This window comes from Callithrix jacchus, chromosome 13 (genome assembly GCF_049354715.1).
Source record: "Callithrix jacchus isolate 240 chromosome 13, calJac240_pri, whole genome shotgun sequence".
Lineage (NCBI taxonomy): Eukaryota > Metazoa > Chordata > Mammalia > Primates > Cebidae > Callithrix > Callithrix jacchus.
The window spans coordinates 23,419,085-23,444,588 of record NC_133514.1 but is presented as its reverse complement, the minus strand read 5'-3'; the positions used below and the strand labels follow the sequence as shown (position 1 = coordinate 23,444,588).

The window sequence follows — 25,504 nt, the reverse complement described above, 5'->3', positions numbered from 1 at the left end:
AAAAGAACAAAGGCTACAGAGAAATGACCTCTTTTCCTCTATTATCATTTATTGTATATGGCAGAAAGGCATCAAAAGCACAATTTTAAACTATTTTATGGGTAATTTCATGAAGTGATCATTTAAAAATACAGTAACATTCAATAAAGTTAGAAATAAAAATTTAATATGGAGTCTTCATGGTCCTTGTGGGGGTAATAAATAAATAAAACAAAAAATATGGCCGGGCACAGTGGCTCATGCCTGTAATCCCAGCACTTTGGGAGGCTGAGGCAGGCGGATCACTTGAGGTCAGGAGTTCTAGATCAGCCTGGACAACGTGGCAAAACCTCGTCTCTACTGAACATATAAAAATTAGCCAGTGTGGTGGCAGGTGCCTATAATCCCAGCTACTTGGGAGGCTGAAGCAAGGGAATCGCTTGAACCCAGGAGGCGGAGGTTGTGGAGAGCTGAAATCATGCCACTGCACTCCAGCCTGGGTGACAGAGTAAAACTCTGTCTCAAAATAAATAAATAAATAAAATAAAAAATAAAGAAATAAAAGATTTAACCTTCACAGCATACCATTGGTGCCTTGTCAACCATCAATTCATGCCATCTTTTGTAGGGTGGTAAATCAAGATTTATGGTGTACCACGGAACTGGACCTCTGTACCTGTAATGAGAGGGGAATCATCCTGAAAGGTCAAAAGGGTTTTTTGTGAGAGTTAGCTAGATATATCATATAAGGATATATGAGAGGCATATTCTTAACAGTGTAGAATTTGGTTACCCAAACCAAAATTTGCAAAGAAAGTTCATTGTCTACCTAGTACTTCTAGGTTGAGAATACAATCATCAGTGATCACAGAATCTTGGCATAGAATGACATAGTAGGGAAAGTTCATGTGAATTGGTTTTATGTGAAAAAATCAATTACGGCTTAAGAGCTCTAACCTGATTATCAATGATGGGAAATATCTGCCATTTTTTCCCCGCTAAATGTCTGCAAAAATTTGGTCTAGGCTCTAGATACTTCTTCAATTGGTTTCCAGTTTCAGAATTCTCTCTCAGAGAGTCTGATACTATTGCCAAATCATTGTCTCTAGTGTTGGCTTCAGGAAGTTCAAGAAGATCCTGTTTTTTTTTTTTTTTTTTGGAGACAGAGTTTCACTCTTGTTGCCCAGGCTGGAGTGTGATGGCATGATCTCAGGTCACTGTAACCTCTGCCTCCCGGGTGCAAGTAAGTCTCCTGCCTCAGCCTTCCGAATAGCTGGGATTACAGGCAGATGCCACCATGCCTGGCTAATTATGTATTTTTAGTAGAGATGCGGTTTCTCCATGTTGGTCAGTCTGGTCTTGAACTCACAACCTCAGGTGATCCACTCACCTCAGCCTCCCAAAGGGCTGGGATTATAGGTGTGAGCCACGGTGCTCAGCCAGGAAGATCACCTTTTAAGCCCCAGAGTGGCAACATTTATTAGCTTCCCATGATCAGCTTCGAGATCCTGCATGATTCTTTCTGTCAGCCATCCTAATCTTCCCTACTATATACCTCCTCTCTTTTCATTTTTCTGTACAAAGTCGAAGCCCAAGCCCTATTCTGTCATATCCATCCTCCAACTGCCTACTCTTTAACTTACATGCAGCAGTTTCTGAGGACACAGCAACATTCACTCACTTATCAATGGAGCTGGGCCATATTTCTGGTGGATGAATTCTACAACTACCTTTGTTGCTATAGGAACATTATTTTCTGGCTCTTGTTACTAAACTGAAATAGCTTCTAAGGGTGTGCCATTTAGTGGTTTAACAGTATAAACAAACCTATGCCTAAAAATAACCATCATCTGTTCCTCTGATCTGCTCCTGAGACTGGTAGGGTGACTCTGGTGTGTGCCACAATGGGACCAGTCTCCTAAATTGAAATGTTATCTAGACTTACGTCTATAGCTGGGGATGGGTTATTACCTGAAGTCATGAACTGTGGTTCTATTTATACTTTCACTGCCATAAATAATTACTTGGCTCTCTAAATAATGCTGCGGAACTTGGGGCCCTGGTATATGTATGAAGTTTTATGAAACTGTTAACTAGCAGCCATTCAGGTTGTGATTTAGACAGAAAAGAAAAGCATACTCAATTTTGGAAACGTACATTTAAGCAAAATCATAGTGAATGAATTTTGTTCAAGTTCCGCATTTTCTTAGGAGCTGATATCTACATGAAATACTATAATACTTACATTCTAGAAAAAAGCTTTTAATCACAACAAATTAATTCTATTTCTGATGGACCACAATTTCACATGTAAAATTTTGTCTCACAATTCAATAAGCAATTATCATTCCCCATGTTATGGGCAGGTGTACTAGCCTCCCCTCTCCCTTCAAGGGTGCATTTAGATTTCTATGTCTAGCAGCAAAGATCACTTAGTGGCCTGCTGGAGCTACACGTGTCGTGCCCATGAACTCCTATCAGCTGCTTCTCACCTCATAACAGCCAACCAATCCCAAATCATGCCCCTATATCTGTCATAAATTCCTGATTCTTTTTCTAGAGTCTTGGGTAGGCTCATGGATCTCAGAGAGGTGACGGAGAGGGGATGAACTCAACACAATCAACAGACAACGAAGGGATTACAGTGAAGTGACGAGAACCTAGAAACGTCTCAAACATCAAATCTGCACTAATCAGAATTTGAGAGAACTGGTTAATCTAATAAACAAAAATATTTTAATAACTAAAGCTTAGCCATAGTAACACATTTTATGTCTCATTAAACAGTTTTGTTTTGTTTGAGATGGAGTCTCACTCTGTTGCCAGGCTGGAATGCAGTGGCACAGTCTCGGCTCACTGCAACTTCCACCTCCCAGGTTCAAGAGATTCTCCTGCCTCAGCCTCCTGAGTAGCTGGGACTACAGGCACATGCAACCAGGCCCGGCTAATTTTCTGTATTTTAGTAGAGACAGGGTTTCACCATGTTGACCAGGATGATCTCGATTTCCTAACCTCGTGATCCACCTGCCTTGGCCTCCCAAAGTGCTGGGATTACAGGTGTGAGCCATTGTGTCTGGCCTTAAAGAGTTTTCTAAAACACTTCAATACTTAACTTCTGCACCTCAATTTACCATAAGAATAAAAGAGTATCTACCTTATGAGAACAGTGAAGACACTACATGAAAATGCAAAGATTAAAAAAACACTTAGCAGCACCAGTATTCAATCAATGGTAGTCATCACAGCATATTTTCCTACTTTACTGCACACAAAATATATCTTTTAATCCTTTTTGAGACTTAGTGTTTGCTATGTCCATGCTATTTATAGTATCAGTCACATGGGCTGAACCCACGTGGCTACCCAGGTGGCATGGAAACGAGGTCAAGTGAAAGAACACATATGCAAGTAAGAGCGCAGGTGCGAGGCACCCAGGGACCAGTGGGAAAGAAATGCTGAATGGACTCAGATGGATTCAGGGGTGATCAAGCTCTCAGTTCCTTTAACTCCAGCACTGATTTGACTAGTCATGCTGGCTAAACAGGTTATCTCTTTTTTCCTCACATTTACCCATGCATGCTGCCCAAGCGTATACACTTAATTGAAAGGCATGGTCTCACAGGTCCAGGACGACTGTTTGTCATTCAAAGGTACATAAATATCCACACTTATCTCCCAGATCTCAAGATCCATTGTTAGAGGTCAGAGAGGAGAAAGATGAGAGTGCAGGGAAGTGAGGCAAAAAGAAACTTAGCAGAAAAATGAAGGCTAGGAAAGAAACGTACATGTCATGTCTACGTAAAAATGTGTACGTGTTTAGGGGTATATGTATATGTATGTATACATGCATGTACATAACATGTAGACATATACTCATGTGCACATGGCAATAAGGAATCAGTAAAATGCCCAATCAGGAAAGGTTTACCGTTTGCAGGGCATTCGATTTATAGACATGTGTAAAGTGCACTTAAAAGGGAGTAGGAAAGGCCTTAAACATGGAAGGCACCTCATGAAACATTCAGTGAACTGGGGCAGTAAGACCAGCTGAGAGACATAATCAGCAAGGCAGACATGTCACCGAAGGCCAGGATGATGCCAGTGATGACAGAAAGGAAGATTTCAGAGGGCAGGCCATTGAGGAAAGAGCCGGAATGAACACTGGATCAGAATAGCATCAAAACTGGTTTACAGACACCCGCCACCACACCTGGCTAATTTTTCTATTTTTAGTAGAGATGGGGTTTCCTCGGGAGGCTGAGGCAGGAGAATCACTTGAACCTGGGAGGGGAAGATTGTTGCAGTGAGCAGAGAGTCGCGCCATTGCACTCCAGCCTGGGCAACAAGAGTGAAACTCCATCTCAAACAACAACAAAACAAAAAAACAACAAAAAACCTGGTTACCTCAAAATTACTTCCTGCCAAATACTGGCCTCTTTCTACATAAAGGTGAGTAAGTCACAAGAATTTAGTTTATTATGGTTTCATGCAATCTGGGACAGAGGCTATTTAGAATACATAGTTTAGACAACAGCAGTACAATGTATATAATTTGGAACGTTGCAGAAACTGAAAACGTCATCTTGATATGACTTGATAGAGTTGTACTGTTTTCGCCTACAACCAGCAGGCTACTTTCAGAGACAGGGCAGAGTAGGAGAAAAAGATCACCGTCCCCTATACCTGTTCCTTCTTTCTTCTGTTCTGTACCCTGAGTCTGTGAGCTATAATTGTGTCTTTCTCATAGGCCCATTTAAACACTAAGGATTTGGAAGGACCAAAATCTAGACTAAAAATATTAATGTTAACATGATTCTGGTCCTCCTCTTAGGTGTTACAATCCTGTTTTGCTCTTGATAGCTTTGTCATGCCAAGGTTTATTCCGAGAACGTTTCACAAATGACGTTCTATGCTTTTTGTTCCAATATGATTTGGTGGTTTAGATCCAGGCACCACAGAGAATCACAGGCCTTTCCAACACAGCCCTTACATTTGTCAGAGGTGAGAAAAACACTTAGTGGTAGAGAGAAGAATGTAGTGGAGAATGAAAAGCCTTTTCTTTCCTATGATTTTGACAGGCTAGCATTGGGCATCTGAATTGAAAGATATTTTCATATTTGCCTAAGATCTCAGCCAAATGTATAATACACAAATCTCAGAAACAAACCTCTGACACAGGGCAGAAAACATGACTTAAGTTTTTATTCACCATCATTAGTTTATGAGAGATTATTACATAGAGGAAAACACTCTGCATAGGTCAAAGGGAGTTTGGATATCTGATGTTTACTCACGTTGGTCCTGAAGGAGGATAGGTAGATTTTCTGCAGTCTTCTGTCCACTAAAAAGCAAAGAAAATTAAGTTTCATAAAATAACAAATGCTTGCTAATGGAATAAGCAATTTGCAAAAGTAGTTAACAATCTGTGAAGATAAAATCAAATCTGATTTTGCTCTTTTATACCATTTCAATGTCTGTTAAAATAAGTCTTTTCCTCCAGAGAAAACTTCTAAAATCCTAAATCATTAAGTGGATTTTTGGTTTCAATTCAATCTGCAAATGTGCTAGGTGTTATAATTTGGCTCTCATATTGCAAATATATTGAGTAACAAACAAATGTAAGAAAGCAGATGGAAAATGTTTATGCTAGAGAGGCTGACTTAGCACTAAAAGTAAATAACCTGATGAGATGTATTATCTGAACTTATCAGCCATGTGTATTGCAACCTGTCCCAGGCTTTGCCTCCCAAACCAGATTTTCAGGGTACACAGCACAGGGCCCTTCATCATCTTTCCGTAACTTACCATCCCAGCTTCATCTCCTGACACTCCCCTTAGTATTTATAGCCACACGCAAGCACTTCCCATAATCTCTCACCCTTGCATGCCTGCACATGCAGTATTCTCTCTTGTGAGAATGCCTTTTCCCTACCTGGTGAACTTCTGGTTCTAACGTCTAAGATTCAGTTCAAATATTTCCTTTCTCACGAAGTCTTCATCTGTCTTCCATATGAAAACAGTCATACCCTCATTTATACTCCCACAGCATTTGTACACATGCTTGTCACCGTGTTTATGACACTGCATTATATTCATTTGTTTGTGTCCCTTGTTAATACCAGACTCTGTGCTCCCTGAGGTGAGGACAGCCCCCAACACTGAGGTCACTGCCTGAGACAATGAAGGAATGAGATAGTTTTAGGGAGAGTTGTCCAAGCTTAGTAGCAAAAGGAGAATCTTCTAAACTTACCAAAAAAAGTCCATACAGATTTATGATTCTTTTATTACTCATTCAACATAGCAAGTGTATTTATCTCCTTTCCTCTAGAGAACCAATACAATGAAAGTAAAATAATTATTTTTAAAAAGTATAAATCCACAATAAGAGGAAGTGGAGTAGGGAAGGAAACTCTCAGAACTATAGCTTGAACTCAGAAAATGTATCTGTTGCAAAGATGTGTAGGAATGGAGGTCTCACATTTTGTTTTAGCTTTTGATAACATAGGGAATATATAAAGTAGGTTGACATTACCTGTGATTCAAACATTAGCTGTCAAATTTGCCTTACTGCAGTGTAAGTTTCTTATATATGTGTGGCTTTGTCTTGTAATTTTGGGTTGAATTCATTAAGAAACAATATCAAGGCCGAGCACAGTGGCTCACACTTATAATCCCAGCATTTTGGGAGGCCAAGGTGGGCGGATCACAAGGTCAGGAGATCAAGACCATCCTGGCTAACATGGTGAAACCCCATCTCTACTAAAAATACAAAAAAATAGCCAGGTGTGGTGGCTCACGCCTGTAGTCACAGCTACTAGGAAGCTGAGGCAGGAGAATCCCTTGAACTTGGGAGGAGGAGGTTGCGGTGAGCCAAAATCAAGCCACTGCACTCCAGGCTGGGTGACAGGGTGAGATTCCATCTCAAAAAACACAAATAACAGCTCTTTCCAGCCAGCGCCGAGCGATGGGCATCTCTCGGGACAACTGGCACAAGCGCCGCAAGACCGGGGGCAAGAGAAAGCCTTACCACAAGAAGCGGAAGTATGAGTTGGGGCGCCTGGCTGCCAACACCAAGATTGGCCCCCGCCGCATCCACACAATCCCTGTGCGGGGCGGTAACAAGAAATACCGTGCCCTGAGGCTGGACGTGGGAAATTTCTCCTGGGGCTCAGAGTGTTGTACTCGAAAAACAAGGATCATTGATGTTGTCTATAATGCATCTAATAACGAGCTGGTCCGTACCAAGACCCTGGTGAAGAATTGCATTGTGCTCATCGACAGCACGCCATACCGACAGTGGTACGAGTCCCACTATGTGCTGCCCCTGGGCCGCAAGAAGGGAGCCAAGCTGACTCCTGAGGAAGAAGAGATTTTAAACAAAAAACGATCTAAAAAAAATCAGAAGAAATATGACGAAAGGAAAAAGAATGCCAAAATCAGCAGTCTACTGGAGGAGCAGTTCCAGCAGGGCAAGCTTCTTGCATGCATCGCTTCAAGGCCGGGACAGTGTGGCCGAGCAGATGGCTATGTGCTAGAGGGCAAAGAGTTGGAGTTCTATCTTAGGAAAATCAAGGCCTGGAAAGGCAAATAAATCCTTGTTTTCTCTCTTCACCCATGTAATAAAGGTGTTTATTGTTCTGTTCAAAAAAAAAACACAAATAACAAAAAAAAAATTAAGTCTGTAGCAAAGCGGATTTCCAAAGTAATTCATGTTTAATAATAGTGAATGGGGGCAGTTCTTGTTTAGAAAAATTTCACTGTCAACTGTGAACTCAAAGAGTGTAAAACTGTACAGCTACTAAGTTATCTAACAGCTCTGTCACAAGAGACATCAGGATATCCAGCCTCTATTTCTGATAAAAATTCACAAAAATGATGATGGTTACATCCGCAAGAACAAATGAAGCTCATGGTTTACATTGCTGGTTCAATAACACCCGTGAGATTCCAACATTTTCCAAAAAGTATCTAAAAAGGAATACCATAATAAATAACCATAAGCCTTCAACCCGTTGGATATTCATAAGTTTTGTGAATTTGCTCAACTCAGCCTTTTTCTTCTCACAAATATTTTTACCACTGTCAGTTTTTATGCATCTTAGCAGATTCCATTTCAGGTTATACTGAATCATTATTTTCTCAACTTCTCTGAAAACATCCTCGCCTACAGTTGTTTTACACGGATGATTCATAGAGGGTAATCCTTCAGTCACTTCAAACTTGGCATTGATCATTAATAAATATCGACAGCTGATATGTATTGGTAATGTTGCGAATCAGAAAAATCACTCAAAATCACATGCTTTGTTCTTTGATAGTGATGTCGCTCCCCAAATCCAGGACAACGGTTCTCATTTAAAGACACGGAAAAGAATTTCATTTGCCCACAATACTTCTGCTGCTGCAATCGAGTACAACGTAGTTAACCCGCCACGGGTAAATGGTTCTCCTTATTTTCCTAATAAATGAGCTACTTAGAGACTTATTTTGGTTGCAGCTTCATTTTATTTTTGAAAATTTGTAAATAATTCTGCTGTGATGAGATACTCTGCTTTATATTTTCTTGTTTATCTGACCATTATTTTCTTGTGAGATGGGAATACTGTGATGAGGACTTAACCTGAGTGCTTAATTTTATGATCAAGTTGTGGACCTATGACCCTGCTCCATTAGTGACTTGCAGAAAGTTACACAGCTGGTCACAAAATCAGAGTCTATGGCTTCCCCTGCTCTATCAAACAGCTTCCCACAGAGATAATAAAACCAATGCCTCGATTTAATTCCAAACAATAATCTGCATATAGTTCGGGGAGTCTGATGATCACTACAATCAACTCCGCAAATCAGTTGAAATGTAATGACTCCTATCCCTTTTAAATAATTATATTTGCATGCCCTGGGTCCCAAAGCTAAAATAAACATCAAATTACAGGCACAGTTCTTACTAAACAACTGTGAGGAAAGTTGAAAATGCTCTGTCTAGTATTAGGAGTGAATTTGACCTGCCCCAGAGGTAAGAGGTAAAGAGTAGGCTGGCAACAATGCATGTGGGAGTCTGAGGTTTATAACCACTCTCCGTTGCAATAAACAAACACGAATCCGCCATAGGATCTGGCCGAAAGAAAACAGAATAAAGGTGAGAGAAAATAAGAAAGGCAGCAGCTATGAGGCCACAGTATTTAGGGGCTCACATGGCATTAACGCCTGAGTCATTTACGCAAAAAGGTTCATTTGAGGGATAGGGTAAAAAAAAGAACTACTTCGTCACCCTCAAAAAAGAATTCTACAGGGAGACACAGCTTCGAAACCCATAAATAGCCCTAAAACAGAATTATAATCAACTTATTCAATGTTACTCAAAGTTTCTTTTTTTTTTTTGAGACAGAGTCTAATAGCCCTAAAACAGAATTATAATCAACTTATTCAATGTTACTCAAAGTTTCTTTTTTTTTTTTGAGACAGAGTCTTGCTCTGTCACCTAGGCTGGAGTGCAGTGGTATGATTTTGGCTCACTGAAACCTCTGCCTCCCGGGTTCAAGTGATTCTCCTGCTTCAACCTCCTGAGGAGCTGGGATTATAGGCGTATGCCACGACGCTCAGCTATTTTTTGTATTTTTAGTAGAGATGCGTTTTCACCATGTTGGCCAAAATGGTCTCAATCTCTTGACCTTGTCATCTGCCTGCCTCGGCATCCCAAAGTGCTGGGATTACAGGTGTGAGCCACCATACCTGGTCAAGTATAAATAGTTTTAATAACAGATAACTCTATTGAGGTAAGTAAAAATTTAAATAGATGACAGGTAAAGATTAGAAACATGACGGGAAGAGATAGTATGTAGTCTGGATGGTATACTGTGTTACACCCTCCCACAGGAAACAAATTTCAACTTAGAATCAACTCTCTCTAACCCTTTCTGCCCAGTTCCTCTCTTTATCTTTCCCTCTCTCGCTCCCCTTCTCTACCTTTCTCGCTGTCCCCCAGCTGTCTCCTAAGAGTGGAGAGAAGTGGTAAAAATCTGATGTTTCTCAATGCATTTGAAACTCTCTGGGGTGGGCACAGTGGCTCATACCTGTAATTCCAGCACTTTGGGAGGCCAAGGCGGGTGGATCACCTAAGGTCAGGAGTTCAAGGCCAGACTGGCCAACAAGGTGAAACCCCATCACTACTAAAAATATAAAAATTAGCTTGGTGTGGTAGCGCATGTCTGTAATCCTACCTACTTGGGAGGCTGAGATAGGAGAACTGCTTGAACCTGGGAGGTGGAGGTTGCAGTGAGCTGAGATCGCTCCACTGCACTCCAGCCTAGGGATTTCACCACTACACTCCAGCCTGGGATACAAAGCGAGGCTGCATCTCAAAAAAACAAAAAACAAAATACAAAGGCTGTGCCTGATGGCTCACGTCTAATTCCAGCACTCTGGGAGGCCAAGGCGGTTGGATAACCTGAGGTTGGGAGTTCGAGATCAATGTGACCAACATGGAGAAACCCTATCTCTACTAAAAAATACAAAATTAGCTGGACAGGGTGGCGCATGCCTGTAATCCCAACTACTCAGGAGGCTGATGCAGGAGAATTGCGTGAACCTGGGCAGTGAGCCACGGTTGTGCCATTGAACTCCACCCTGGGCCACAAATGTGGAAACTCAATCTCAAAAAGAAAAGAAAAAAAAAAAATACCAAAAACCTCTCTGGAAAATGTTTTTAAAAGAATGCCTGGGTCAGCAAGTTCTCTAATTTTTCTGGTTATTTGACAGAAACTTAAGCCTCTTTGTCCTCCCCATTCATTAAGAGAAACTAATTACAGAGCTACTGAACATAACATTCTAAAGAAAACAAAAATATAAAGAGAAAATTATTTCATTAAGCTCTCAAGGATGTTCCATACCCCTAAAAAATGACATTATTTGTACAGCTCATTAAAATATTTGAGCCTTGCAGAATTAGGAGACCCTCAATGAAATGTATGCTTCTAATAATGTATTAAAAAGTCCAGAAAGCCATTGTGTGCTTGTCATATTCAAATACTCAGAGACAATGAAAGATAATCTAAAGTATAGCTCATGTCAGTTTTCATACCCATCAGAAGCCGAACAACTCTAGCAAGACATTCAATTCAATTTTTGAATTCAACAACAACAATTTTCCAGATAAGATGTCACCTATAATGTCCTTGTATTTATAACTCAGCAGAAACACTGAATATGAAGAGGCATGCTTCTTATGTGTATAACAATTCACATGAGCATGTGAATGTCTTCCCTTGTCTTCTGGGCTCTGATGGGATGGCCTCCTATTATACTACTGATATTTAGGTCAAAGGAATGTGAATAAACCCTCCACGAGAGGAAGGACCTCATCTGTCTCATTGGCTGACGCATTCCCAGCCTTTAGAAGAGTCCAGCATATAGCAGGCATGCAGTATTTGTTGAATAAATAAACAGATTATACCTGTGTATTCCTTCTTTGGAAGTAGGAGGGAAAAGCAGATGCAGTGCAATAAATTCCTAGGCCAGATAGGGACTATGAGATTTCCGGCAACTGTGTGAAAATCATTGCTAAAGCTGATTCAATAGCTAACGTCAACAATGTTATAACTCATATGAGAAGCTGATGCATAAAAACAACTTTACTTTGGCAAGTAATAACTATGCCATTATATTTCATCTTCACACATTTTGTGAAGTGGCTCAGATCTGTTGCTCAGAGCAGCCATCTCTCTTTTGTAGTTCCTTTCCTGCCGATCACCCTTGGCCTACTGCAAGCTATTTTTTGCCCCCAACACTGCTCTGGCCGAGGTGGCCAATGCCCTCCAGGTACCTAACATCATAACACTATTAACATCTCAATAATATTCAACATAGTTAATCTGTTCCAGTCTCTTCCCTGAGCTTCCTGTATACACTTGTTCTCCTGGGTTTTTTTTTTTTTTTTTTTTTTGGAGACAAAGTTTCACTCGTTGCCCAGGCTGCAGTAAAGTGGCACGATCTCAGCTCACTGCAACCTCTGTCTCCCAGGTTCAAGTGATGCTCCCGTCTCAGCCACCCGAGTAGCTGGGACTACAGGCATGCACCACTATGCCCAGCTAATTTTTCTATTTTTGGTAGAGACGGGGTTCCCCCATATTGGCCAGGCTAGTCTCAAACTCCTGACCTCAGGTGATCTTCCCGTCTCGGCCTCCCAAAGTGCGGGGATTACAGGCGTGAGCCACCATGCCCAGCCTCTCCTGTTTTAACTTTTGCAGTTTCTCCTCTTCCTGACATATACATGTGCAAGTTACTTAGCCTTTGCATAGTTCTCTTTCTCTATCCTCTTTCTAGGTAATTTCGTCTGCTCCAAGGGTTTCAAATAATATCATAATGGCAATGACTCCCAATGTCTCTGAGTGACAGTCCAAGTTGTCTGCTGGATGCCTCTCTGCCATGTGAAATTTAACACATACCCCAAATGTAAACAATCCTCATTCTTTAGCCCCCAAGTTTTCCCCTCCCCATGTTCCCTGACAGTGATGCCACTATTTGCCCAGCGAAGCAGTTCGGAAATGTGCGACACACACACCTCACTCCCTCATCTTCACCCAATCCTTCCTTCTGCTCATTCACCCTCTGGACTTTTTTCTAGAACATCTACTTCTCTCCCTCATCCCTGTGCCACCATCCTTCAATGCACCCTGTTTTCTTTCCTGGACTAGGTCTTCTCAGATCTACCCCTGCTGCCCTCCAATCCAGACTCATCTTTTTAAAGTGAAAATGTTATCCTGTCTAAAACCATCTAATGACCTCCCAGCGATGGTTACAGATCGTCCCGTCTTAATAAGAATTCAGAGATTTTTTTACATTAAATCTCTGAATCCTTATAAGAGTCTATAGAACCCTTGATGATGTCATCTGGAGTTATCTCTCCAGACGTTTCTTGTGCCATTGCCTCATCATCATCTCCTTTTCTTTTGAGAGGGAGTCTTGCTCTGTCACCAGGTTGGAGTGCAGTGGTGCGATTTTGGCTCAGTGCAACCTCTGCCTCCCAGGTTCAAGTGCTTCTCCTGCCTCAGCCTCTTGAGTAGCTGGGATTACAGACGCGAGCCAACATGCCTGGCTAATTTTTGTATTTTTAGTAGGGACAGGGTTTCACCATGTTTGCTCTTGAACTCTTGACCTCATGATCTGCCTGTCTTGGCTTCCCAAAGTGTTAGGATTACAGGCATGAGCCACTGCACCTGACCACCATCATCTCTTAAGAGGCTCCTAAAAAATTCAATAATGAAGAATAACTCAGGAGGACCTTAACATATAAATATCGTGAAAAAACCTCAAAAACAAACAAAAAAAATCCTTACAGATATTCCAAATCAAATGACCTTTGTTTGCAATTTAAGCCAGTTCTCATTATTCATATTTATCAGAAGTAGTTTTGAAATATCTTTTGTTACCATGAGGGTATAGTTTATTATATAATGATTCCAATTGAAAAACTGCTTATTCTTCTCAGACAATGAAGTCATTGAACTTTTGTAAGGTTCTAAAGGTCCTTCAGCCCATGGATCCCAGGATTTTCCAGGCCAGTAAAAAAAATTAATGAGGCTTTGTCACAGGAGGGTCCAAACTTTTATTCGGCCAAACAAAGATGTTAAAACAAAACAAATCCCATGCACATAACGCATCTACCTCTGCCATTACTTTAAGAACATGTTAGCAACAATGAAAACTGTAAGTCCATACAATCAGAATAAAGATTAATATTCTAAATCAATAATTTTAGTTTTACTCAGTTCATTGAAAATTTGTGAAAACAGCTTCCCAAACTGACACCAGTGACCACACTAGACTTCGATAACTGCTGTTCTAGACAAGAACTATTATTTCCATTGAAAGGATTATTGATTCTTCTGAAAATAGCTATTAAAATACTTTTGCTAGAATACATAAAGCTACTGAGAAAAAACAGCCTTCAACAACCAAAACTGCTCTCAATTCCACAGCTACACCTCAATATTATTACAAGCTGATCTGACATTCACGGCCAGGTAAGCTCTGTTTTCCTCCTGGACTGATACTGAACCCAGATAAGATTATTCTGAGATGTGATGCAATGAGACAATTAATGCCACTTGAGGATTCTGTCCAAGCACAGACAAAAACAAGGACACTGCAACTCACAACGCACCAAACATCCCCTTCTTTTGCTAAACAGAATGATTGTTATTTCTTTACTTAATCATAGAATTCCCCCCACTTTCTAAAAGCATTCTATCTACAGCAAAGCCTGGTTCCTTAGTCTTAACCCCAAATCATGCAACTGAAGTTCAAATTTTGTAATGGGTTTTTTTCCTACAACCTACAGTTGCTCATGGTGTGTGTTTTCCTTTGCCTCAAAGAACACTAAACCCAATTTGTTCAACTCATGGTGTGTTCCTGGTGGTCTTTGAATAAAGGGCCCTGATAGTATTAAAATATCAAATTCTTTCAAAATTCCCATAATACCAACTACCCTGAAGCAAGTTAATTCCCTACCCACAGTAAAGCAATTTTATTTGATGGTCTTTCAATCATGTCCACATGTATGTACTGTGTATTTTCCTGTTACAGGAAAAACTGTATATACTATTCTGGATTCTACTTTTATTTACTGAACACTTTATCAGTTTTAATGGCTGAGTCATATCCCACCATGATGTGAAAGAATTTCTCCTTACAGGTATAAAAGAAGAGAATGCACATCTTGCTTCCACTTTCTACAGCCTACCCAAGGTATTCAACACCATCTTCATCTAGCCTCAGGCCAGTTGCGCTGGGTTCCTACTTATCCGATCTATTGGCAAAGACAAACGCAGTCTGATTGCTTTATAAAGAAATGAATTATGAAAGAGCACTCGGGCACGCTTCAGTAAACAACGATGTGACCTCTGGCTAAAGATTTTCTCACTCTAGGTCTACTTCCTCTTCTATAAAACGAAAGAGTCACGCTCTTCCCTCACTGTCTCTTACAGTTAGGAAGTCCGTGGCCCTGTGACCAGCTTGTGGGAAAGAGCCACAGGACAGACGATCCCAGGACTTGGGTGCAAGAGGCCACCGGGGGGGCCTCAGGGGCCTGCTCTCGCTGCTTGCACCGCCCATACTTGGGACCAATCAGCTTCTCCCAGGGCCTTGAAGGATCCCGTGTTGAGCTCCTGAACTCCTTCGGGAGAAAGCACCTGGCCATCAAGCAGTCTGTCGCTGGACTGAGTAATGCACACAGGTCGACCGGAACATTTTATTTAAGCAGTTCAAAATGCAAGGGCCTGGAACTGGTTGTTCAAGTACACTCACTCAAATTTGAAGATGTGCGAATCACACCCAGGTATCCTGCAGAGATTAGGATTTCTTTTAAAGAAATTCTAGTTCCAGGTAGCACGGAATCAACTGACGACGGGGTTCACCAGCCCGCTTTGTACCCACACCCCTGTGCACAAACCAGAGACCCCCGTAAAGACGCTGCCCGGGACCAGGTGTTCCGCGTCCACGCCCGCCCAGCCACACCTGCGCCCGCCTCCGTGCCCCGGCTCAAGCTCACTCACCGGCGGCGCGTGCTGCGCCACGGCACAGCTGACTGCGGCAGCCAGAAGGAGGAAGGCGACGAGACTCCGGCCCAGCATCGCTCCAGCAGCCAACGCCGCTCTCCAGATACCGGCAGAGGCAACAAGAAGAATCTCCTGGGCCGGGCGCAGGCCACACCCATCCCGCCGCGTGACCCGCGACCGCACCATTCCAGGCGGCGGCGTGGGCGGTGGGGGGGGGGGACGCTCGAAGGAGGCGGGACTGGGAGGAAGGACGGGGCTTTTCAATGCAGAGAAAAGGGCGGCGGAGAGAAAGCGAGCCTTCCAGGCTGGGGAGGGACCCGCAGAAGGAGAGTCGCGCTCGCCTCTGGCGCGCGGCGTGATCTATCCCCTTCCCCTCGACCACCGCGGGCAACGGTCGGACCCAGCCGGAGCCCCGCCCCGTGAATGGGGCCGGAAGCTTCACCCGGACAGCGTCGCGGGGACGCCTCCTGCAGGCGGGTGCCTCCCGTCCCGGTTCCCCAGGCACTCTCAGTACCCACGAAAGGGACCCAAAGAGTCTCGACACCAATGTAACATCCTACCCTGACCCATCTTTGCCCTCTGAGGAAAGCGGACCCGAAATGAGTTGAGTTATTCATCCCCACCGCGGGGTCAGGGACAAGGAGCAGTGGAGTGGCGGGGGAGGGAGAGAGAATCGAATCCAGTCGGGTCCTCCAGGCTGTGGGTTACTCACTTGGGCTTTCAGAGCAGAGCTCCCAAGTATCAGAACTGGGGTATCGGTGACGCGCATAGACTCGGGTGGGAAGGCCGGTGGGACCCGCGAGCCTACTCTGCGTGCCAGACGCTGCCATTCATTCAGTGGCTGTGTTTCCTCCTAACTCGCGAAGGACTTAGGTTAGCGGAGCTGAGCTCAGCCTGAGTGGAGGCGGACGCCAGTAGCTCGGCAGGGGGACTCACTTGGCTTTCGTGCCATCCGTGGGCGCAATCGCGCGGGTAGGTGACCGGGCTGGGTTTCAGAGTCCACCAGGAAATCCTGCCCTCTGGGTTGCACTTCCTCGTTGAGCCTCTTGACATCCCAGCAATGTTTTAATGCTTCTATGAAGCTCAGCACGCTGCTGAAATCTCCATGTATTTTTTTTCTTTTTCATTTTTTGAATGTGTGAGAGAGGACAACACATTGCAGTTTTATCTATTTGTATTATTTCTTTAGAAAACTCAACAATCTTTTTGTTGGAGGTGGGGAAATGAGGAAGGGGAAGATGATATGTTTTGCTTTTATTTCCTATTTTTTTTTTAAGAGGGAGATGACAGTGTTGTTCTCCTTAAGGAGGACAACTTTTGAAACATACCATATGCTTAAAGCGCATGTGAGTTCCTGCATAAACAGTAAGCCTTCAGATGGTAGAAATATTCGTTATTAATATAAAAATATTTACGGCGGACCTACAATGTGCCAAGCATATCTCCCGACACTGGGGACAAGCAGTGAACAACAAGACAAAGTTCTTCCACCAGGAAGCTTATGTTCTAGGTGAGAAATGGGCAATAAACAATATATAAGAAAATTACATGGGATGTTAGTGATAAATGCTATGGAGAAAAAACAGGTCCAGGGGCATCAAGTGTGGAGCTCAGAAGTGGGAGAGTAACAATTTTAAATAAGAGGGACAGACAGACATGATTAAGGAGGTGAAGTTTGAGCAGACATTTGAGGGAGGCCAGGAGGCTAGTTTGTGTGTGCCCAAGAAAGAGTATTCTAAGCAGAGACAGCAGCTGTTAAAAGGCTTAAAAGGGAGAATGTGCCTGGCACGTTCAGCTACGGCAGAAGTCTGGCACAGAAGGAACAAGGGGAAAGGAAGAAGGACGTATTAATAGATAAAGTAAGAGGGTTAAGGAGAGCAGGGCAAATTCTGTAAGGCATTCAGAGTCATTTCACTCCAGAAAAAAAATGTGTAATGTTGATATGCGTGTTAAGTGTTGGATATATTGAAGTGCCTTGGAGCTTAAAATAAGTGTGCCAGGAAGAAGAGGATTCCCATCTTTTAGTTGTTATTACTAAATCATATAGCTATTTGATTTGAAGATCATTCATCTTCAGTACTCTTGAGAGCGATTTAAACATGTCACCAAGCATAATTTTTCCCCTAAGAAAGGATGTTAATTGGTGATTAGGTAGCCTAGCAAAATCAGATTCTTTATGGAAAAAAGTTGTCAATTGACATAGTATTCTTAGGCACCACTGTCAGAGAATTAGGCATCTAACTTCCAAAGGCCTATTATATATTGTTGATTATATTTTCAGATAAAATGTAAATCTATTTCCTTAAAATTAAACCATTTTATGCATGTCTTTTTTTTTCTTACACATACATCTTTTTCTACTCCTTCTCCTTCTTCTTTTTTGCCTAAGCCTATACTAGAAATGTACAGAAAGTCAAGGCAAGGTGTGTGCAGGAGACTTGGCAGTGGTTTTTGGCATACTGACCTATTCATAGAAAATGGAATTTAAATGTACAAATGCATGATTATGACCATGGAAAGGGTGGTTCAATACTGTACAGAAGCATCAGGTTTAAGACTAGGATAACCTGTTTAGTGTGCAAGAATCAGCATATGTAATCAGATTGTTTATGGAATAGCTGAAGTTCTTGGCAAGCTGTGGACTTCCTAATCTCCTACCCAACATTCCTAGCTTTCTGAGGCGGAGTCTTGATTTAAAAGCACTGCAACCTAGCCACCCCACCCTAAATGAAATCTGTCACCTAGAACACCACATTACCTGGAACAGGCTTGACTTGAGTTAGTAAAACTGAACATACAAAAATGTGTACTAAAAGGTCAAGTTAAAGTTTCAGTTTGAGAAATAAACAGAAGTATTAAACAATGGGTTACTTACTTTTTTTCAAGGCTTAGTGTATTTAAAATGCATTCTGAGTTTCAAACAGGTTTTTGTTCAGCTCTTCAGGAAGGGATCGAGATAAGAAAAGATGTTTAAAAATGGAAAATCAGAGATCATACAAAACTACTGTTTTTCTCTAGTAGGTTTATCACACTAAAAATGATTACTGTATGTTTTATTTTTATTTCTTTTTTATCTTTTTGAGAGAGGGTCTCTCTGACTCAGTCAACCAGGCTAGTGTGCAGTGGTGCAGGAGGATAGTTTGAGCCTCAACCTCCTGGGGTCAAGCTACACTCCCACCTCAGCCTCCTGAGTAGCTGAGACTACAGGCACATGCCACTGTGCCCAGGTAATTTTTTTTATTTGCAGAGACAGGGTCTCCCTATGGTGCCCAGGCTGGTCTCAAACTCCTAGGCTCCAGTGATCCTCCCACCTTGGCCTCCCAAAATGCTGGGATTACAGGCTTGAGCCACTGCACCCAGCTTGTTTTATTTTTAGATTAAAAAAAAAAGTTAAATCGTCACTTTCAGCCAGAGGTGTATTGGTACTGTACTTTATTCCATTAAAGAACTACAAATTTAGTGCTCATGTTTAATGTAATTGTCACTCTATATAATATCAAAATAAAATAGTTATATTATTTTTTAAAATGTTTAAGTTCTGGGATACATGTGCAGAACATGCAGGTGTGTTACATAGGTATACATGTGCCATGGTGGTTTGCTACATCTGTCAATCCATCATCTAGGGTTTAAGCCCCACATACATTAGGTATTTGTCCTAATGCTCTTCCTCCCTTTGTTCCCCCCCATATCAATTATTCTCTACTTTGCACTTACCTTTCTGTTTCTATTGAAACATTTTTGATGTCTCATTGAACCCCTGACACCCCAAACATGTTGGAATTTGAGGAGCCAATTAAAAAAAAGTCCCTTGTTCTATTTTCACTTTTCTTAATGAGACCTATAGTTCTGATCCCAAAATTATTTTCAATTTAACTCAAATGTGATTATCTCTCAACGTTTTTGCCATTCTGACTTCATATTTCTGCATAGTTCCATTTTTCATAGTGCCATTTTATATAAGTAATTATAGTTACCTATTTAATCTCCAAGGAGTTATTTCTAATTGGTTTGTGCTAAATTCATTTATTCTCTCATACATATTGAGCACTTAATGTAGATGCTGGGTAAATAATGAACACGATTCCTGCCCTCATGGGCTTTCAGTCTAGTGGTAGAGAAAAATAAAGATGGAGGAGACTGTAAATCCAACAAATATCTTGAACTTTAATACATTTCAGTCATTATTCCAGACTCTACCATCTGGTTTAATATTGTACACTGGGAATGTTTCACCAGCCTTGATTCCACTTCTTCATTATGTGGCAGCTATGTGACTTAGATGAGACACATTCTTACCCTTATCTTTGGGGGCGAGCCCCAATTGGCTTATGACATTTAAAGTCTTCCTGTCCCTCTTGCCACAGTGCTTGGCTTAGGCCTTAGTCACTCAGATGCTTAAACCAAACAGGTCATGGTTTGAAGCTCGGGACCTTTGCTCTATAATGGAAGCAATTGTCCTCTTTCTTCTTTTCTTTCTTTCTTTTTTTTTTTTTTTTGGAGATGGAGTTTCACTCTTGTTGCCCAGGCTGGAGTGCAATGGCACGATCTCAGCTCTCTGCAACTTCCAGCTCCCAGGTTCAAGCGATTCCCCTGCCTCAGCCTCCTGAGTAGCTTTGAATACAAGTGGCTGCCACCACTCCAGCTAATTTGTTGTGTTTTTAGTAGAGACAGGGTTTCACCATGTTGGCCAGGATGATCTCAAACGCCTGACCTCAGGTGATCAACCTGTCTTGGCCTCCCAAAGTGATGGGATTACAGGTGTGAGCCACCATGCTGGGCCTTGTTCTCTCTCTTCTAATAGGAAAGAGGAAGCTAGGAATCCCCATTGCTGCTGGCATGCATGCTATAAACCTGAAGGGAGCCGCCTAAGATGAAATTGATACTGTGGACGGCACAGTGGAAAGATGGAAAGAAACTGGGTCATGGGTGACATTGTCAAGATGCTAGCTCAACCAACTACAAAGCCTGTCCAACAACTGGACTCTTCATTTACATCACCGACCACTCTGTTACTGAAGCTAGGTCAAGTTGGTTTGCTTGCAAGTTAAATTATTGTATCTGAGAGCCTGCTAACTGATATACACATAAAAATAGACATTTCTCCCTTTTTAAGAGGAGAGGAGGATGTACAGTAAATCTATGAAGCTGAAGTTTTATTACCTTCACTTGCTCATGCCCCTTCCCAGCTTTTTACCAAATTTTACACTTGTAATTTTGTATTCTTGTCTTAAAGAGGACCACTCAAATTGCATAAGATTCAGGTATCACAAAACCTGGATCTAGCATCAGAAGTTTCTGGAAGAAAACTTCTACCTTTCTCTGCAATCTCCTCTATTCATGTCTCTCAAGGGAAGGATAGATGTATCTAGTTGGTAAATAGGTGAAAAGGTCACAGAACATGAATGACCTGGCGCTCTCATTCAGATCTGCCTACCCATAGTGGTAATCCCACTGCAGCAAGCGTTGGATGACAGGAGCGGACATGAAAGTAGCTGCTGCCTTTGACCACATCTTCTCAAAGTGGCACATCACCAACAAACTTTAAAATCACAATGTTATAACATGATCGTTGTGAAGATTCTGAAGAAAGCACTCTCAGAGACCTCTGGGAGATGTGGAGAGAAGGTAGTAGTCAAGGAATGGAGCCTATAAGCACCTCCTGCCACCAAGGTGCACATCCTGTCTCTATGCCTCCATCCTCATCCTGCCCTCAGCTCACTCCCCTCATGTTAGAAATTGGCTGTGTCCCTGAGAAGTCATTTGCATTTGTCAAATGACTGAGTACTCAAGTTCATTCCAAAGTAGAAGGTGTTGGAATTCCACTTTGGCCTCAGGTCAAAACTGTTTTCTCTGTTTCGACCTAACGAGCAAGAAAACAGAATCTAATCTGTGTATATTTCTAATGCCTGTGTATATTTCTCAACAGTTTCCAGCTCAGAAAGGTGAGGAGTATGACAATCACCCTGACATGACAACAGAAGCCAACAATAACAAATACTGTCATGATGTGTGTATAAAAAGTACTAAATGACCATTAAATGAAGAGCAGATTACTAGGTGCTATGGAACATACACAAGCAGTGAAATACAAATTCCAGATCTCAGGGATTTTACAACTGAAAAAGAATAGAATACTAATATATATATCCAGGGGGACTTCAAAAAGTTCATCAAAAATGAAATTAAAAGATAAAAACTATAAACTTTACTTCTTAACATAAGTACCATCAAACTCCAGACACTTTTGTAAGTGATAATACCAGTCATTTAGTCCATCCTTAAAAAAAATGAGCATCCTGGGAATTTAACCACGTCAATGCAGTCTTTATTAACTGAAGAAAAATGGGTGTCCTTTACAGATTTTTTAGGATTAGGAAACAAAAGTCAGAAAGATTTCCCATGGAAGCTCTTGCAAAATTGCCCTTGTTGCTTGAGAGGAATGGGAGGAGCATTGTCATGGTGAAGAAGGACTCTCTGGTGAATCTCCTGAGCGTTTTCTGCTAAAGATTTTTGGCTTTCTTAAAAGACTCTAATAATCAGGAGATGTGTCATTTTTTGGCCTTCCAGAAAATCAACAAGCAAAATGCCTTGAGCATCCCAAAGAACTGTTGATAAGACTTTTGCTCGTGACTGCTTTGTTTTGTTTTTGGAGACAGAGTCTTGCTCTGTTGCCCAGGCTGGAGTGCAGTGGCGCGATCTTGGCTAACTGCATCCTCTGCCTCCCGGGTTCAAGCAGTTCTTCTTCCTCAGCCTCCTGAGTAGCTAGGATTACAGACATGCACCACCACTCCTACTTTTGTATTTTTATTTTTATATGATTATTATTTGGAGATGGAGTCTCGCTCTGTCACCCAGGCTGAAGTGCAATGGTGCTATCCCAGCTCACTGCAACCTTTGTCTCCCAGGCTCAAGCAATTCTCATGCCTCACCCTTTGGAGTAGCTGGGATTACAGGTGCATGGCACCATGCCCAGCTTATTTTTGTATTTTTAGTAGAGACACGCTGGCACTGTGTTGACCAGGAGGGTCTCAAACTTCTGACCTCAAATGATCTATCCGCCTTGGCCTCCCAAAGTGCTGAGATTACAGGCGTGTGAGGCACTGTGCCTGGCCTAATTTTTATATTTTTAATAGAGATGAGGTTTTGCCATGTTGGCCAGGCTGGTCTTGAACTCCTGGCCTGAAGTCATCCACCTGACTTGGCCTCCCATGGTGTTGGGATTACAGGTGCAAGCCGCCATGCCTGGCCCAGTCTGCTGCTGCTTTGACTGGACCATTTCCAACTCTTGGTAGCCGTGGCTTTGATTGTGCCTTGTCTTCAGAATCCTACTGATGAAGTCATCCTGTTACATTTCTTCAAATAAATCCTCCAGCATCTTGATCTGACTTGTTTAAAATGTCCATTTAAAAGCTCTCCTCCTGACTGCAGCTAATCTAGGTGTAATGGTTTTGGCATCCATTGAGTAGAAGGATTGCTCACCTTTAATTTTTCATTTGTAATTGTGTAATCCGAACCAGGTGAGATGTCTATGCTGTTCGCTGTTATTTGTGCTGTTAATTGTTAGTCCTCTTCAATTAGGGCATGAAGATGATGCATTTTTTTTTTCTCACAAGTTGACGTAATGATCTGGCACTGTGGGTTTCATCTCCAACAATGTCTCATCCCTTTTTAAATTGAGTTGTTTGTAAACTGCTGATTTCTTTGGGGCATTGTCCCCATAAATTTTTTGTAAAGCATCAGTGATTTCACTGTTCTTCCACCCAAGCTTTACCATAAATTTAATATTCTTGCATCAATTTTGCAGACTTTGTCTTGCTCAGATAGGGACTTTTTTCTATCTGATGACTTATCCTTCTTAGTATCTCCAGCTTTGAGACATGTTACAGTAAGATAGTATGAGTTTATTTTGGTGCAAACACATTTTGAAATCATACATGGTTTTTTTAAAGCATGTATTTTCCATGGACTTTTGAAGTCCCTTATATATATAGACTTATAAAGGCAGCTTCAACTGAAACGTATTTTACACATGTTCTAGTTGGTTGAATATATGAAATTACCATTTTATAGATAAAATATGTTTGAATATTAACACTTTTATACAGCCAACCTAATTGTTACCAACATCCAAAACATTCACAATTACTCAACTTGAAAACTTCAACATTCCAGAACATTCACAATTACTTGACTTGGAAATTTCAACATTCACAATTATTCGACTTGGAAACTTCAACATTCCAGAACATTCACAATTACTTGACTTGCCATCACACTGTAGTTATCTGTAGACCTCTGGGGGGCCCCTGCTTCTCCTCACTCCCTGAAGGTTTTGACACCTAACTCACTGCCACTCTTTTAAATATGACTCTTGGCAACATTCTTGGTGGTTTCAATATCCACAGAGATAATCTTTCCAATATTCTGGTTTCTTGACTTCTGAAAATGTTCTTGGATGCCATTTTACCTCAAATACCCAGTTCCATGGTCATATCTCAGACACTGGAATATTCACGTCATTTTGCTTCTGGGGTAACACTCTCTTGATTCTTCCCATACTCATTGGCCACGTGTTGAATAGCCCCTGTTGGTTTCTCCTCATCAACTGAATTCCGTATTTTGGAGTGCCCTAGGGCCTGGTCATCAGACATCGTTTCTTTGTCTATGCTCACCACTTAATGTGACCTCTTTCACTCTCATGACTTTAATCCCATCTGAATATTGATGACAACTATAGTTTAAAGTGTCAGCTCCGAAATGTAAATGTTGCCAGTATGCTGGTAATAAGGGTTGGCTTCTTGAAGAGGTGATTAAGTCATGAGGGTTCCTCCCTTGTGAATAAAATTAAGGCCTTTATTAAAAAGGCTTCACTGTCATCATTCTCAGCAAACTAACACAGGAACAGAAAACCAAACACTGTATACTCTCACTCATGAGTGGGAGCGAACAATGAGAACACAGAGGCCCAGGGAGGGGAACAACACACACTGGCACCTGTCAGGGTGGGGCGAGAGGAGGGAGGGCATCAGGACAAATAGATAATGCATGTGGGGCTTAATACCTAGGTGATTGGTTGATGGCTGCAGCAAGTCACTATGGCACATGTTTACCTATGTAACCTGCTCATTCTGCACATGTATCCTGGAACACAAAGTAAAATAAAAAGAGGAAACATAAATGGTTAATTAACAGATAAAATTGTGTTTCACCCCCGAAAAGAAAAAGGAAAAAGGCTTCATCAAGCATTTGGCATCTTTTGCTCACCATCCTTTGACCAGATGAAAACACAGTTAAGAAGGTCGCACCAGAGGCTGTTGTCTTGGTCGTGGACTTAGCATCCAAAATTGAGAAAATAAGTATCTGTTCTTTACAAATTACCCAATCTCAGGTACTCTGTTATAGCAGCACAAATGGACTAAGATGGTGATTCCCAAATTTATGTCACTAGCTCAGACGTGTCCCCTGAACTCAGATTCTTACATGTAGCTGCTTCTCAGCCTCATCTACTTTGGATATCTAATAGGCATCTTAAATGTGTCATGTCTAAAAAGGAACTTATTTTCTGTCTGTCCCAATACACACTGTCCCTTCACCAAATCTTTCCCATCTCAGTAAATGGCAATTCCATCTTTCTGGTTTGCTTAGGCCAAAAAAATCTTACAGTCACTTTCAATTTTCTCTTTCTTACCATGTACTCAACGCACCAGTAAATCCTATTAGCTTTACCTTCGAAACGTATGATACCGCGAATGCGACCACTTCTCACCATTTTCCACTTCTGCTTTCTTCCAGGTTGCTCTCATCTGGTTATTGCAGCCAACTTGTCACTGGTATCCCAGCTTTCTCCCACCCCCCATCTAATCTCCACAAAAATCAAAGCATGACACTCCTGGCCCCAAAGTCCCCCAATGACTCCACCCCACCCAACTCAGAATTAAAGTCAATTATTATTTTTTTTAAAGATGGAGTCT

General features: G+C 41.7%; 1 protein-coding gene and 2 pseudogenes across 2 annotated transcripts in view; 1 reads left to right on the top strand and 2 right to left on the bottom strand.

Moving 5' to 3' along the window:
* ASAH1 (N-acylsphingosine amidohydrolase 1) overlaps positions 1 to 15,656 on the bottom strand; it is a 31,135-nt gene extending 15,479 nt beyond the window's left edge. The window contains exons 1-3 of the mRNA XM_017963727.5: positions 15,528 to 15,656; positions 5,274 to 5,320; positions 565 to 655 (exon numbers count right to left, since the gene is read on the bottom strand). Of these exons, the coding sequence (XP_017819216.2) occupies positions 565 to 655; positions 5,274 to 5,320; positions 15,528 to 15,605 (216 nt within the window). The 5' untranslated portion in view covers positions 15,606 to 15,656. The remainder of the gene's footprint in view (positions 1 to 564; positions 656 to 5,273; positions 5,321 to 15,527) is intronic.
* Positions 6,920 to 7,590, top strand: LOC100409547 (ribosomal protein S8 pseudogene; annotated as a pseudogene).
* A 2,690-nt stretch (positions 15,657 to 18,346) lies between the features above and the next one.
* Positions 18,347 to 25,504, bottom strand: part of LOC100411226 (leucine-rich repeat-containing protein 37A pseudogene) — a 72,974-nt pseudogene continuing 65,816 nt past the window's right edge. The window contains exon 5 of the transcript XR_013525263.1: positions 18,347 to 18,468. The product of XR_013525263.1 is annotated as a leucine-rich repeat-containing protein 37A pseudogene (transcript). The remainder of the gene's footprint in view (positions 18,469 to 25,504) is intronic.